Here is a 16,125-nt window from a genome sequence, read left to right on the forward strand (position 1 = left end):
GGGATGGGAGGGGATTTGCTGTGAAAAGCTGCTTTTTGGGGAGTTTGGGAAGGGTTTGTGGGGGAAAGTTGCATTTTTGGGGAGTTGGCAAGGGGATTTGGGGAGAAAAAATCGCATTTTAGGGCGAGTTTGAGAAGATTCAATATGAAATGTCTGGTTTGGGGGTGTTTGAGGGAATTTGGGTTAAGAAAACCACTTTTTTTGGGTGCTAGTGAAGGAATTTGGGGAAAAAAATCACAATTTTGGGAAATTTGAGGGGAATGGAGAAGATTTTTGCTGAAAGTTGTGGGTTTGTGGCAATTTGAGGGTATTTGGCATGAAAGTCGCGTTTTTTGGGGCATTTGTGAGGGGATTTGCGAAATTCGAGGGGAAATTTGAGAAGATGTGATGTGGAAGTCTCACTTCTGGAGTGTTTGTGAAGGCGTTTGGGGTGAAAGTCAAAGTTCTGGGTCATTTGTGGGGGGATTTGGGGTAAAATATCACATTTGTGGCCAGTTAAAAGGCAAATTTGAGAAGACGTGAGGGGAAAGTCGTGCTTTTGGGGGGAATTCGTGAGGGTGTTTGGGATGAAATGTCATAATCTTGTTTCTGGGATGTTTGTGAGGGGATTTGGGGCATAATACCGCGTTTTTTTCGAAGTTTTAAGGCAAATCTGACAAGATCTGAGGTGAAAGTCGCGCTTTTTGGGGAATCTGGAGTGAAAGTCACGGTTTGGGGGCGCTCGTGAGGGGATCTGGGGTGAAATTCCGCGGTTTTGGTCACTTTGAAGGGAACTTTGAGAGGATCCGAGGAGAAAAGGTCCGCGGGGGACGCAGGGGGCGGGGAAGCCCCAAGATGGCGCCGTCCCGCCTCGCCTGAGGCGCCCGCCCGCGCGCGCGGGGCACGACGGGAAGGCAGCCCCCCGCCGCCATTTTCTGCCGGGAAAGGCGGGAAGGGGAAGCGCCTGCACCGACAGCTTCGCCGCGGGGATCTCCCCCCCGCCCCCTACACTCCACACACACCTTGAACGGCTTCAACGCCGCCGCCGAGCCGGGCACGTGGGTAACGGGGCTGCGGGGCGAGCGGGGGTTGGGCTCCGGGGGCGGTAATGGCGGCTGCTGGGGGGGGAGTGAAGGGGGGCGAAGGCGCCGGGGTCGCCTGAGGAGACGATTCCTCCTCCCCCCCCCCCCCCTCGTTTTCCCGCCTTCCGCGTGGCGGCGGCCAATGATTGGCGGCGGAGGCGGGCGCTGATTGGCGGAGGCGCCTGTCAATCACCAGGAGGGGGCGTGGCCTCGGCGTGAGCGTCCAATTAGGAACTGGTGGGGCGGGGCCGCGCAAAGGGTTCTGGGAGTTGTAGTTGCAGGCGCCCCAGAGGGGGGAGAGAGGAATATGGGCGATGGGGGGGAGTGATGGAAAATGGGGAAAAGGGTTGAGAAATGAGGGGGGGAAGGGATGAAAAGTGAGGGGAAGGGGTGAAAATAGGGAGATAAGGTTGAGAAATGGGGGAAGGGTTGAGAAGGTGATGAAAAAGTGTGGGGAAGGGGTTGAAAAATGAGGGGGTAAGGTTGGGAGGTGGGGAAAGGTTGAGAAATGAGGGAAAAAGTGTTGAAATATTGGGGGGGAAAGGGGTGGAAATGGGGTAAAGGTTGAGAAATGAGGGAAAAAGTGTTGAAATATTGGGGGGAAAGGGGTGGAAATGGGGTAAAGGTTGAGAAATGAGGGAAAAAGTGTTGAAATATTGGGGGGAAAGGGTTGGAAATGGGGTAAAGGTTGAGAAATGAGGGAAAAAGTGTTGAAATATTGGGGGGAAAGGGGTGGAAATGGGGTAAAGGTTGAGAAATGAGGGAAAAAGTGTTGAAATATAGGGGGGAAAGGGTTGGAAATGGGGTAAAGGTTGAGAAATGAGGGAAAAAGTGTTGAAATATTGGGGGGAAAGGGGTGGAAATGGGGTAAAGGTTGAGAAATGAGGGAAAAAGTGTTGAAATATTGGGGGAAAGGGTTGGAAATGGGGTAAAGGTTGAGAAATGGGGAGATGAGGTTGAGAAATGGGGGAAGGATTGAGAAGTGCTGGGAAGGTGATGAAAAAGTGCAGGGAAAGGGTTGAAAAATGAGGGCATAAGGTTGGGAGATGGGGAAAGGTTGAGAAATGAGGGAAAAAGTGTTGAAATGTTGGGGGTGAAAGGGTTGGAAGTGAGGTAAAGGGTTGAGAAATGGGGAGATAAGGTTGAGAAGTAAAGATAATGTTGAGAAATGGGGAGAAGCGATGAGAAATGAGGAAAAAAAGGTTGAAAATGGAGAGGAGGTTGAGAAATGGGGGGGAAAGTTTTGAGAAAAAAAGAGAAAAGGTTGAGAAATAGGAGTAAATAGTTGAGCAGTAGGAGAAAGGGTGGAAAAGTAGGGGAAAAGGATTGAGAAATAGGGGGAAAGGTTGAGAAATGGGGGAAAAGGGTTTTAAAAAGCAGGGAAAGGGTTGGAAAAGTGGGGAAAGGGGTTGAGAAATAGGGGGAAAGGATTGAAAAGTAGGGAAAAAGGCTTGAGAAATAGGGGGAAGGTTGAGAAATGGAGGAAAAGGGTTTTAAAAAGCAGGGAAAGGGTTGGAAAAGTGGGGAAGGGGTTGAGAAATTGCGGGAAAGGTTGGGAAATAGGGGGAAAGGGTTGAAAAGTAGGGAAAAGGGATTGAGAAATGGGGGAAAGGTTGAGAAATGGGGGAAAAGGGGTTGGAAAAGTGGGGAAGGGGTTGAGAAATTGTGGGAAAGGTTGAGGAATAGGGGGAAAGGGTTGAAAAGTAGGGAAAAGGGATTGAGAAATGGGGGAAAGGTTGAGAAATGGAGGAAAAGGGATTGGAAAAGTGGGGAAGGGGTTGAGAAATTGCGGGAAAGGTTGAGGAATAGGGGGAAAGGGTTGAAAAGTAGGGAAAAGGGAATGAGAAATGGGGGAAAGGTTGAGAAATGGAGGAAAAGGGTTTTAAGAAGCGGGGAAAGGGTTGGAAAAGTGGGGAAGGGGTTGAGAAATTGCGGGAAAGGTTGAGAAATAGGGGGAAAGGGTTGAGAATCGGGCGAATGGGATGGCTGGTGTCACCCCCAGCTGAGCGTGGCCTTGTCCCCTCTCCCGCAGGCCCTGAGTGTCCGGCATGGCCCGCACCAAGCAGACAGCTCGGAAATCCACTGGCGGGAAGGCGCCTCGCAAGCAGCTGGCGACCAAGGCGGCCAGGAAGAGCGCGCCTTCCACGGGAGGCGTGAAAAAGCCCCATCGCTACAGGTAGAGGAGCCGGTGGCACCTGCAGAGCGGCTCCCCTGCGCAGGGAGGCTCTGCAGAGGGATCTGGCCAGGCTGGATCCATGGCTGGAGGGCAGGAAGGATCTAGAGAGGGATCGGAAGAGGCTGGAATAATTCCAATCTAAATAATTCCGTGATTCCAGCACTGAAAAGGCATGATTTTATGTCCCTAGAGTGAGTTTTCACCCCCTGTTAACTGCTTCAATCCCTTGCAGGCCCGGCACGGTCGCCCTCCGAGAGATCCGACGATACCAGAAATCCACGGAGCTGCTGATCCGTAAACTCCCCTTCCAGCGCCTGGTACGGGAGATCGCACAGGACTTCAAAACCGACCTGCGCTTCCAGAGCGCGGCCATCGGGGCCCTGCAGGTGAGAGCCACGGCTCCAAAAGTAGGGATTTTCCAAGCTCTGGGGGTTGGATTCGGTGGGAACCGCTCCGAGGATGCAGAAAGAGGAGTTTTGGGTCAAGGATGGCTCCGAGGATGTGGAAAGAGAAGCTTTGGAGTGGGAATGGGTGCGGAAAGAGGAGCTTTGGGGCAAGGATGGCTCTGAGGATGCGGAAAGAGGAGCTTTGGAGTGGGAATGGGTGCGGAAAGAGGAGCTTTGGGGCAAGGATGGCTCTGAGGATGCGGAAAGAGGAGCTTTGGAGTGGGAATGGGTGCGGAAAGAGGAGCTTTGGGGCAAGAATGGGTGTGAGGATGTGGAAAGAGGAGCTTTGGAGTGGGAATGGGTGCGGAAAGAGGAGCTTTGGGGCAAGGATGGCTCTGAGGATGCGGAAAGAGGAGCTTTGGAGTGGGAATGGGTTCGGAAAGAGGAGCTTTGGGGCAAGAATGGGTGTGAGGATGTGGAAAGAGGAGCTTTGGAGTGGGAATGGGTGCGGAAAGAGGAGCTTTGGGGCAAGAATGGCTCTGAGGATGTGGAAAGAGGAGCTTTGGAGTGGGAATGGGTTCGGAAAGAGGAGTTTTGGGGCAAGGATGGCTCTGAGGATGCGGAAAGAGGAGCTTTGGAGCAGGAATGGGTGTGAGGATGCGGAAAATGGAGCTTTGGGGTGTGCATGGCTCCAATCCCTGCATTGCTTTGGCCTCCATTTTCCCCTTGGTGCCAGATCCGGGTTCATCGCTCAGCCCTGTCTCACTGGAGGGGGATCTCTGCCTGACTCCGGTGTCCCGATCCGGCGTTAAATCCCCTCTCCTTGATCCCAAATCCCGTCTCCTTTTTTTTTTTGTCCCGCTCAGGAAGCCAGCGAAGCGTACCTCGTGGGCCTCTTCGAGGACACCAACCTGTGCGCCATCCACGCCAAGCGCGTCACCATCATGCCCAAGGACATCCAGCTGGCGCGGCGCATCCGCGGCGAGCGCGCTTAGGGAACGCCGAGCCGGGCGGTAGGAGAGACTCCGGGGTGGGATCGAGAAAATTCAGGAGGGTTTGGGGTGGGGGGGGAATTCGGTGGGGGGGGTTGGGGTTTCTCCTGCGTAAAGCCAGCTCCGATCCCAACATCCAGGGCAAACCGACACTTCCGAGGGGTTTGTGAAACTTTGGGATTCTTTTTCCCCCCTTTTTGTACACTTTTTGGGGTTTTTTTTCCCTCTCCAAGCGGCAAAAAAATACGGAATTTGGGGCTGGGGGGAGGGCGGGGGCACTTTTTGAAAACCCGGGTTTTCTACACAATCCTGGTGTGTTTTTTGGGTGTGGACAGAGGAATTTTAGGGCCTTTGGCTCCCATTCCTGCTCCTGCCGGCTCTCCTCCGTGCGTTCCAGCTTTGTACCCTCTGTGACGGAATAAAGGAAACCCATCCATGTGCACCGGATCCTCATTTCCTTCCTAATTAACCCCAGCCCTGCCTTTTTGTTACTCTTATTAATAAATCCCCCGCCCGTGGCCCGAAACTTGCAGGTCTGAGGGTGATTTTGGGGTCTAAAGGGGCTTTTTCCCCCCTTTCCCTTTCCGGGCTGGATTAACCCGGAGCGCTGACGTGATTGCTCCTGACACCCCGGCGTTAAATTTAGAGCCCCCCACCCTGAGCCACCCTTAATCGGGATTAGGGGCCCGAGGGGGGGCACCTGAGGACGGCCAGGAGGGGGTGAAACCCCCGCGGAGCGCGGCCCTCGAAGCGCCACGGGGGAGATTTGGGGGCAAAGGGGAGTTTGACATAAATAGAGGTGGATTGCTGACAAAAATAGGGACGTTTTACCCCAATCCAGGTGTATTTTACCTCAAAATCGGGATATTTTACCTGAATCAGGTATATTTTGCCTCAAAACCAGGATGTTTTACCCAAATCCAGGTATATTTTACCTCATAATCGGGATATTTTACCTAAATCAGGTATATTTTGCCTCAAAACCAGGATGTTTTACCCCAGTCCAGGTATATTTTACCTCAAAATTGGGATGTTTTACCTAAATCAGGTATATTTTATCTCAAAATCGGGTTGTTTTACCTAAATCAGGTATGTTTTACCTCAAAATTGGGATGTTTTGCCTAAATCCAGGGATATTTACCTCAAAAGCGAGCTGTTTTACCCAAATCCAGGGATATTTACCTCAAAAGCGAGCTGTTTTACCCAAATCCAGGGATATTTTACCTCATAACCGGGATATTTTACCTAAATCAGGTTTATTTTGCCTCAAAACCAGGATGTTTTACCCAAATCCAGGTATATTTTACCTCAAAATCAGGATGTTTTACCAAAATCCAGGTATATTTTACCTCGTAATTGGGATATTTTACCTAAATCAGATATATTTTACCTAAATTAGATATGTTTTACCTCAAAAGTGGGATGTTTTACCCACATCCAGGTATATTTTCCATTAAATCAGGTGTATTTTACTACAAATAGGTTTTTTACATAAAAATAGATTCATTCCTTATAACAGTAGGGTTATTTTACCTGAATATAGCTATTTTTTCATAGAACAGGTACATTTTACCTAAGTACAGGCGTATGTTACATAAAAATAGATATATTTTACTAAATATGAGTATGTTCTTTAAAAAACAAGTATATTTAATATTAATATTGGTAGAGTTTAAGTCTGTTTTACTGATTCTGGGTCGATTTTCCTTAAATCCAGGTCTATTTACAAACCCAATCTTCGGGGCCCCTCACCCTGTTCGTTAAGGTTTAATTAGGGGTCGGGGGGGGGGCTCCCCTGGCTGCTGCGGCTGCGCTGTCCGTCCCCCCCCCTTCCCGCCCCCCCAGATTAGGGTTAATCGGCCCCAAATCCCTGCGTCTGGAAAACAACCTAATCAGCCCCGTCCGCGCCCCCCCAGCTGCTCCGGGGGGGCTGAGCGGAGGGGGCCTGAGTCGTGGGGGGGTCCTTGTGCCTTTAGGGGGGGTCCTGAAGGATTAGGGGGGGGTCCTCGTGCCGTTTGGGGGGAGAGCTTGCTCCATTTGGGGCTTTTCTGAAGGATTTGGGGAGTCCTTGTGCCTTTGAGGGGGGGGGTTGTCATTTGTGGGAGAACCTGCAAGATTTGGGGGGGGGCTGAAGGATTTGAGAGGGTCCTTGTGCCATGGGGGGGGCGGTTCTGGAGGTTTGGGGGGGTCCTTGTGCTTTTGGGGGGTCCCCGTTTCCCGCCCCCCCCCCCCCCATCCCTGTCCCCAGACACGGCAGCTGGTGCCGGGATTAACTCGGTGCCCTTCAGCTCTGGGGGGGGGGAACATTCCGTGTCCCCCCCCGGGGACCCCAACCCCCCTCCCCACATGAGAGACCCCCCCCCCCAAAGTCACCCCCACCCCCCGATCCAGCTGTGGGTGTTAATTAAGACCTCGTTGTCCCCCCCCCCGCTTCGTTAACAAACCCCAGAGTTGGGGGTGTTAATAAAGACCTCGTTATCCCCCCCACCTCCATTAACGAACTCCAGTGAGGGGTGTGACGATGCCCCCCCTCCCATCCCACCCCCCCATCCACGTTGGGGCTGTTAATTAAGGCCTCACCCCCCTTTGTTAACGAACCCTGTGGTTGGCTATGGTGCCCCCCCCAATTTCACCCCCCCCATTCCAGTTGGGGGCTATTAATTAAGACCTTGTTGTCTCCGTTTTTATTAATGAACCCTGGGGTTGATGATAGTGCCCCCCCCCCCATTCTAGTTGGGGGCATTAATTAAGACCTCGTTGTCTCTCTTTTCATTAATGAACCCCGAGATTGCAGGGGTCACAACGTGTCCCCCCCCAATCCAGGCTGCTGGTGTTAATTAAGTCCTTGTCCCCCCGTTTGTTAACGAGCCCCGAGGTTGAGGGGCAGTGACAATGTCACCCCCACCCCCATCCAGCGTGGGGACATTAATTAAGACCTAACCCCCCCCTTGCCCTCTTCGTTAAGGAACCCGGGGTGCCCCCCCCTCGTTTGCCATCGCGGGGGATGAGCGTTAATTGCCGGCAGCGCTGGATTAAAGCTCGGGGGGGGGCCGGGGGGGGCGATGTCCCCGTGTCCCCCCCCTCGGGATTAGCGCGGGGCGGGTGACATCACGGCGGGGCCTTCTTAAACCTCCCCCCGCCGCGAGGACGCCTTCCCCGCTCCAGCGCCGCAGGTAGGGACGGGGCCAGCGGGGTGGGGGGACACGGCCACCGGCCCGGGGGGCCCTCCCGGGGACCACGGGGGCCAACCGCGGCTCCTGGAGGAGCTGGTGGCTCCGTCCCCAGCTTGGGGACGTGGCCACCAGCCCCATGGTGACGTCCCATGGCTCGTGGAGCCACCGGCTCCATCCCCAGCTTGGGGACGTGGCCACCAATCCCATGGAGAAGCTATTGGCTCCATCTCCAGCTTGGGGATGTGGCCACGAGCCCCATGGGGACATGGTCACCAGCCCCATGGGGACGTCCCATGGCTTGTGGAGCCACCGGCTCCATCTCCCGCTTGGGGACATGGTCACCAGCCCCATGGGGACATCCCATGGCTCTTGGAGCCACCGGCTCCATCCCCAGCTTGGGGACGTGGCCACCAGCCCCATGGAGAAGCTATTGGCTCCATCTCCAGCTTGGGGACGTGGTCACCAGCCCCATGGGGACATCCCATGGCTCTTGGAGCCACCGGCTCCATCCCCAGCTTGGGGACATGGCCACCAATCCCATGGAGAAGCTATTGGCTCCATCTTGAGCTTGGAGACATGGCCACCAGCCCCATGGGGACATGGTCACCAGCGCTGTGGTGACATCCCATGGCTCATGGAGCCACTGGCTCCATCTCGAGCTTGGGGACATGGCCACCAGCCCCATGGTGACATCCCATGGCTCGTGGAGCCACCGGCTCCATCCCCAGCTTTGGGACGTGGCCACCAGCCCCATGGAGAAGCTATTGGCTCCATCTCCAGCTTGGGGACGTGGCCACCAGCCCCATGGGGACATCCCATGGCTCTTGGAGCCACCGTGTGGTGCCACGTTGTGCCGTGTGATGCTGCGTTGTGCCATGTTGTGCTGTGTGATGCCATGTGGTTCCGTGTAGTGCCGTGTGGTGCCGTGTGGTGCCACGTTGTGCCATGTGATGTCATGTTGTGCCGTGTGATGCCGCGTTGTGCCGCGTTGTGCCGTGTGGTGCTGTCTGGTGCCATGTTGTGCCGCGTGGTGCCGCGTTGTGCCGTGTGATGCTGTCTGGTGCCGCGTTGTGCCGTGTGATGCTGTCTGGTGCCATGTTGTGCCGCGTGGTGCCGCGTTGTGCCGTGTGATGCTGTCTGGTGCCGTGTTGTGCCGTGTGATGCCGTGCGGTGCTGCGTGGTGCCATGTTGTGCCGCATTGTGCCCCGCGGTGCCAGGCGTGAGGCCGCAGCAGCCTTCGCAGCGGCGCCGGCGCAGGGGGTGGTGCCCGGAGCATGATGGCCTACATCAAGCAGCCCCACTACGGCGTCAACGGGCTGAGCCTGGCCGCCCCCGGCATGGACCTGCTGCACCCCGCCGTGGGCTACCCCGGTACCGGGACACGGGCTCGGGGGGTGGGGGGCACGGGGGGGCACGGGATTAAGGAGTTTGGGGGGCACAGAGGGGTTTGGGGGGCACAGGGGGTATAGGGGGAACGGGATTAAGGGGTTTGGGGGGCCAAGAGGGGATGAGGGATCTGGGGGACATGGGATTAGGGGGGTTTGGGGGGCACAGAGGGGTTTGGGGGGCACAGGGGGTATAGGGGGCACGGGATTAAGGGGTTTGGGGGCACAGAGGGGTTTGGGGGCACAGGATTAGGGGGGTTGGGGGGTTATGGGGGTATAGGCGTGTAGGATTAGGGGGTATGGGGTGCACAGAGGGGCTTGGGGGGCACAGGGGGTACAGAGGACAGGGGATTAAGGGGTTTGGGGGGCATAGAGGGGACGAGGGATCTGGGGGACACAGGATTAGGGGGGTTTGGGGGGCACAGGGGGTATAGAGGGCATGGGATTAGGGGGTTTGGGGGGTTACAGGGGCATAGGGGGAACGGGATTAAGGGGTTTGGGGGGCACAGGGGGTATAGGGGGAACGGGATTAAGGGGTTTGGGGGGCACAGAGGGGACGAGGGATCTGAGGGACATGGGATTAGGGGAGTTTGGGGGGCACAGGGGGTACAGGGGGCACGGGATTAAGGGGTTTGGGGGGCACAGGGGGTATAGGGGGAACGGGATTAAGGGGTTTGGGGGCACAGAGGGGTTTGGGGGCACAGGATTAGGGGGGTTGGGGGGTTATGGGGGTATAGGCGTGTAGGATTAGGGGGTATGGGGTGCACAGAGGGGCTTGGGGGGCACAGGGGGTACAGGGGACACGGGATTAAGGGGTTTGGGGGGCATAGAGGGGACGAGGGATCTGGGGGACACAGGATTCGGGGGGTTTGGGGGGCACAGGGGGTATAGAGGGCATGGGATTAGGGGGTTTGTGGGGTTACAGGGGTATAGGGGGAACGGGATTAAGGGGTTTGGGGCACAGAGGGGTTTGGGGGCACAGGATTAGGGGGCTTATGGGGGTATAGGCGTGTAGGATTAGGGGGTATGGGGTGTACAGAGGGGCTTGGGGGGCACAGGGGATATAGGGAGCACGGGATTAAGGGGTTTGGGGGGCACAGGGGGTATAGGGGGAACGGGATTAAGGGGTTTGGGGGGCACAGAGGGGTTTGGGGGGCACAAGGGGTATAGAGGGCATGGGATTAGGGGGTTTGGGCGGTTACAGGGGTATAGGGGTGCAGGATTAGGGGGGTTGGGGGGCACAGGGGGTACAGGGGGCACGGGATTAGGGGGTTTGAGAGTCCAAGAGGGGATGAGGGATCTGGGGGGTGCGGGATTAGGGGGGTTTGGGGGGCACAGAGGGGTTTGGGGGGTATAGGGGGCACGGGATTAAGGGGTTTGTGGGGCCCAGAGGGGACGAGGGATCTGGGGGACATGGGATTAGGGGGTTTGGGGGGTTACGGGGGTATGGGGTGCAGGATTAGGGGGTATGGGGGGCACAGAGGGGTTTGGGGGGCACAGGGGTTATAGAGGGCACAGGATTAAGGGGTTTTGGGGGGCACAGAGGGATTTGGGGGGCACGGGGGTATAGGGGGCACGGGATTAAGGGGTTTGGGGGGCACGGGGCGTATAGGGGGCACGAGATTAGGGGGTCTGGGGGGCACAGAGGGGACAGGGGGGCTTGGGGGATCAGGGGGAGGTTTGGGGGTGCAGGAGCTGCGTGGGTTGCACGGGGATGGGACAGGGGGGCTCCATAGCGGGGGATGCACGGGATTGGGATACACGGGATTGGGATACACGGGATTGGGATGCACGGGGTTGGGATGCATGGGGTGGGACGCAGGGGATTGGGATGCACGGGATGCATGGGATTGGGGTGCATGGGATTGGGGTGCACGGGATGCATGGGATGCACGGGATGCACAGGATTGGGATGCACAGGATTGGGATGCACGGGATGCATGGGATGCACGGGATTGGGATGCATGGGATGTTCTGGGTTGGGATGCACGGGATTGGGATGCATGGGATTGGGACGCATGGGATTGGGACGCATGGAGTTTGGATGCAGGGGGTGGGATGCAGGGGGTTGGGATGCACGGGATGCAGGGGATTGGGATGCATGGAATTGGGATGTACGGGATGCATGGGATGCACGGGGTTGGGATGCATGGGGTGGGACGCAGGGGGTTGGGATGCACGGGATGCATGGGATTGGGATGCATGGGATTGGGATGCACGGGGTTGGGATGCATGGAGTTTGGATGCAGGGGGTGGGACGCAGGGGGTTGGGATGCATGGGATTGGGATGCACGGGATGCATGGGGTTGGGATGCAGGGGATGTTCTGTGTTGGGATGCATGGAGTTTAGATGCAGGGGGTGGGACACAGGGGGTTGGGATGCACGGGATGCACGGGCTTGGGGTGCACGGGAAGCACAGGGTTGGGATGCACAGGATTTGGATGCACGGGATGCAGGGGATTGGGATGCACGGAGTTTGGATGCATGGGGGTGGGATGCGGGGGGTTGGGATGCACGGGATGCAGGGGATTGGGATGCAGGGGGGCTGGGATGGCGGGGCGCCCCGGAGGCCCCGCTGAGCCCCCCGCCCCGTGCCCCCGCTCAGCCACGCCGCGGAAGCAGCGTCGGGAGCGCACGACGTTCACGCGGGCGCAGCTGGACATCCTGGAGGCGCTCTTCGCCAAGACCCGCTACCCCGACATCTTCATGCGCGAGGAGGTGGCCCTCAAGATCAACCTCCCCGAGTCCCGCGTCCAGGTGAGCCGCCGCGCGCCACGCGACACGGGCATGAACATGCATGAACACGCATGTGCGCACACGCCTCCATGCCCAGGGGATGGAGCTCCGTGCAGGAGCACACGCGTGCAAGGACACACGGGTCCGTGCACAAGGCATGTAGCTCAGAGCAGGAACACAGGCGTGCAGGCCCCGGGGATGGAGCTCAGAGCAGGAACACACGCGTGCAGGCCCCGGGGATGGAGCTCAGAGCAGGAACACACGCGTGCAGGCCCCGGGGATGGAGCTCAGAGCAGGAACACACGCGTGCAGGCCCCGGGGATGGAGCTCAGGGCAGGAACACACGCGTGCAGGCCCCGGGGATGGAGCTCAGAGCAGGAACACACGCGTGGAGGCCCTGGGGCTGGAGCTCAGAGCAGGAACACACGCGTGCAGGCCCTGGGGATGGAGCTCAGAGCAGGAACACACGCGTGCAGGCCCCGGGGATGGAGCTCAGGGCAGGAACACACGCGTGCAGGCCCCGGGGATGGAGCTCAGAGCAGGAACACACGCGTGGAGGCCCCGGGGATGGAGCTCAGAGCAGGAACACACGCGTGCAGGCCCTGGGGATGGAGCTCAGAGCAGGAACACACGCGTGCAGGCCCCGGGGATGGAGCTCAGAGCAGGAACACACGCGTGGAGGCCCCGGGGATGGAGCTCAGAGCAGGAACACACGCGTGCAGGCCCTGGGGATGCAGCTCAGAGCAGGAACACACGCGTGCAGGCCCCGGGGATGGAGCTCAGAGCAGGAACACACGCGTGCAGGCCCTGGGGATGGAGCTCAGAGCAGGAACACACGCGTGCAGGCCCTGGGGCTGCAGCTCAGAGCAGGAACACAGGCGTGCAGGCCCCGGGGATGGAGCTCAGAGCAGGAACACACGCGTGCAGGCCCCGGGGATGGAGCTCAGAGCAGGAACACACGCGTGGAGGCCCTGGGGATGCAGCTCAGAGCAGGAACACAGGCGTGCAGGCCCCGGGGATGGAGCTCAGAGCAGGAACACACGCGTGCAGGCCCTGGGGATGGAGCTCAGAGCAGGAACACACGCGTGCAGGCCCTGGGGCTGCAGCTCAGAGCAGGAACCCACGCGTGCAGGCCCCGGGGATGGAGCTCAGAGCAGGAACACACGCGTGCAGGCCCTGGGGATGGAGCTCAGAGCAGGAACACACACGTGCAGGCCCCGGGGATGGAGCTCAGGGCAGGAACACACGTGTGGAGGCCCCGGGGATGGAGCTCAGAGCAGGAACACACGCGTGCAGGCCCCGGGGCTGCGGCTCTCTGCAGGAACACGCGTGCAGGCCCCGGGGCTGTGGCTCTCTGCAGGAACACGCGTGCACACACACACACGTGCCGCGCTCCCCGCCGTCTCCCGCAGGTTTGGTTCAAGAACCGCCGCGCCAAGTGCCGCCAGCAGCAGCAGCAGAGCAGCGGCCAGGCCAAGGCTCGCCCCGCCAAGAAGAAGAGCTCTCCGGCCCGCGACGCCGGCGCCGACGCGGGGGTCCCCGGCCCGTACAGCCCCCCGCCCTCCGCTCCCGCCGGCCCCCCCAGCTCCGCCGCCGCCGCCACCGTCTCCATCTGGAGCCCCGCGTCCATCTCGCCCGTCGCGGACCCCTTGGCGTCTTCGGCGGCGGCGCCCGGGTTGCCGCGCTCGGCGCCGTTTCCCGGCGCCTACGGCCAAGGCGCCGGCTACGGGCAAGGCTACGGCGGCTCGGCCGCCTATTTCGGAGGCCTGGACTGCGGCTCGTACCTGTCGCCCATGCACGCGCCGCTGGGCGCCCCCGGCGCGGCCCTCAGCCCCCTGGGCGCCCCGGCCATGGGCGCCCACTTGGCCCCCTCGCCCGCCGGCCTGGCCGGGCAAAGCTACGGCCCCGCGGCGCTGGGATTCGGCCCCGTCGACTGCCTGGACTACAAGGAGCAGGCCGCCGCCTGGAAGCTCAACTTCAACGGCGCCGACTGCCTCGATTACAAGGATCAGAGCTCCTGGAAGTTCCAGGTGTTGTGAGGGCCCAGCCGCCGCGGCCCCAAGGCCGGCGCCGCACGCAGCAGCCCCGCACGGAGAAGACTGGGAGCACGGAGCAGCCCTGCGCGGAGCATCCTGGAAGCACGCAGCATCCCTGCATGGAGCATCCCTGCGCGGAGCATCCTGGAAGCACAGAGCATCCCTGCATGGAGCATCCCTGCATGGAGCATCCTGGAAGCACAGAGCATCCCTGCATGGAGCATCCCTGCACGGAGCATCCCTGCATGGAGCATTCTGGAAGCACGGAGCATCCCTGCATGGAGCATCCTGGAAGCACGGAGCATCCTTGCACGGAGCATCCCCGCACGGAGCATCCCCGCACGGAGCATCCCCGCACGGAGCATCCCTGCACGGAGCATCCCTGTGCGGAGCATCCTGGAAGCACGGAGCATCCCTGCATGGAGCATCCTTGCACGGAGCATCCTTGCACAGAGCATCCCTGCATGGAGCATTCTGGAAGCACAGAGCATCCCTGCACGGAGCATCCCTGCACGGAGCATCCCTGCACGGAGCATCCTTGCACGGAGCATCCCTGCACGGAGCATTCTGGAAGCACAGAGCATCCCTGCACAGAGCATCCTGGAAGCACGGAGCATCCCTGCATGGAGCATCCCTGCACGGAGCATCCTCATGGAATGGAGCATCCTGGTTTGGAGCATCCGTGCAGCACGGAGCATCCTCATGGAATGGAGCATCCCCACACGGAGCATCCTCGCGGCTCCCCTGCAGGGCTGAGCGCAGGGAGGCTGGAAGCAGCCGAACTCCGTGGAATTCGAATTAAAGGCGTGGGAAAAGAAGGGGCGCAGCCTCTGCTTCTCATTAACGAAGGGCTGGGGAGTGGGTAGAGGAACAAACAAGGGGACCAAGGTCTTGGGGACCCCCCAGCTGCAGGGGGGACCCCGGTGTCTGGTGCTCTGGGGGGTCCTGGGCCCCCAAACCCTCACCGTGCACCCCCGAAGGCCCCCACTGCACCCCTAGAAACCCCCCTGCACCCCTAGAATCCCTCCCCAGCACCCCAAACACCCACCCTGGTACCCCAGAGCCCCCCCCCCTGCACCCCTAGAATCCCTCCCCAGCCCCCCAAAACACCCCCCTGCACCCCAAGACCCCCCCCGTCCCCCCATACAGCCCCAGTTTTGCTGGGGGGGGTCCTGGGGAGGGGGGGGGTCTGTGCAAATGGGGGTCCCCAGGGTGTTTAGGGGGGTCCCTGCCCATGGGGGCCCTGGGGGGGGGGGTCTCTGTTGCCCCCCCAGGGGTTACCCCAGGCCCTGCCCGTGGGCAGATGGGGCCTAATCCGGATTGAGCTGGGGGGGGGGAGGGACACAGGAGGGTTAATCCGGTTTAAGGGCCCTAATGAAGGGGATTAAGGGGGGGTGGGGGGGCTGGGTGTCCCCTTTGGGTGACACATCCGAGATGGTGGCGCTGAGGACCCCCCCCCTCCCCAAGGGGGGGTTCAGTCTGCCCTCAAGGGGTTAATTCTCCCTCCAAGGGTTCAATCTCCCCTTTAAGGGGTTCAATCCCCCCCTTTAAAGGGTTTAATCCCACCTCGAGGGGTTCAATCCCCCCTTTAAAGGGTTTAATCCCCCACCAAGGGCTTCGATGACCCCCTATAAAGGTTTTAAACCCACCTCAAGCGCTTCAATCCCCACTCCAAAGAGTTTAATCCTCAATCCAAGGGCTCCAATCCCCACTCCAAGGGGTTTAATCCCAATTCCAAGGGCTTCAATCCTCAATCCAAGGGGTTTAATCCCAATTCCAAGGGCTCCAATCCCCAATCCAAGGGGTTTACTCCCAGTTCCAAGGGCTCCAATCCCCAGTCCAAGGGGTTTAATCCCAATTCCAAGGGCTTCAATCCCCAATCCAAGGGGTTTAATCCCAATTCCAAGGGCTCCAATCCCCAATCCAAGGGGTTTTATCCCAATTCCAAGGGCTTCAATCCCCAGTCCAAGGGGTTTAATCCCAATTCCAAGGGCTTCAATCCCCAATCCAAGGGGTTTAATCCCAATTCCAAGGGCTCCAATCCCCAATCCAAGGGGTTTAATCCCAATTCCAAGGGCTCCAATCCCCAATCCAAGGGGTTTAATCCCAATTCCAAGGGCTCCAATCCCCAATCCAAGGGGTTTAATCCCAATTCCAAGGGCTCCAATCCCCAATCCAA

The 16,125-nt window shown here is 58.8% G+C and overlaps 2 protein-coding genes across 4 annotated transcripts; both read left to right on the forward strand.

Annotated features, from left to right (window-relative positions):
- The first annotated feature begins 908 nt into the window (after positions 1–908).
- LOC138734552 (histone H3.3A) lies at positions 909–5,055 on the forward strand. 3 transcript variants are annotated; one of them, XM_069882280.1, is made up of 4 exons: positions 909–1,041; positions 3,094–3,237; positions 3,470–3,623; positions 4,490–5,055. In XM_069882280.1, exons 2-4 carry the CDS (start codon positions 3,110–3,112, stop codon positions 4,616–4,618), a joined length of 411 nt encoding a protein of 136 aa, XP_069738381.1. In that variant the 5' UTR covers positions 909–1,041; positions 3,094–3,109; the 3' UTR covers positions 4,619–5,055. The 3 variants fall into 3 exon arrangements, with proteins under 3 accessions (XP_069738381.1, XP_069738380.1, XP_069738382.1); XM_069882279.1 differs by having other exon boundaries at positions 909–1,037; XM_069882281.1 differs by having other exon boundaries at positions 909–1,033.
- Positions 5,056–8,995: 3,940 nt separating this feature from the next.
- Positions 8,996–14,255, forward strand: LOC138734545 (homeobox protein otx5-like). The gene is made up of 3 exons (XM_069882272.1): positions 8,996–9,159; positions 11,780–11,931; positions 13,323–14,255. Exons 1-3 carry the CDS (start codon positions 9,063–9,065, stop codon positions 13,947–13,949), a joined length of 876 nt encoding a protein of 291 aa, XP_069738373.1. The 5' UTR covers positions 8,996–9,062; the 3' UTR covers positions 13,950–14,255.
- Positions 14,256–16,125: the final 1,870 nt, after the last annotated feature.

Source organism: Phaenicophaeus curvirostris, unplaced genomic scaffold (genome assembly GCF_032191515.1).
Source record: "Phaenicophaeus curvirostris isolate KB17595 unplaced genomic scaffold, BPBGC_Pcur_1.0 scaffold_93, whole genome shotgun sequence".
NCBI classification, from domain to species: Eukaryota; Metazoa; Chordata; class Aves; order Cuculiformes; family Cuculidae; genus Phaenicophaeus; species Phaenicophaeus curvirostris.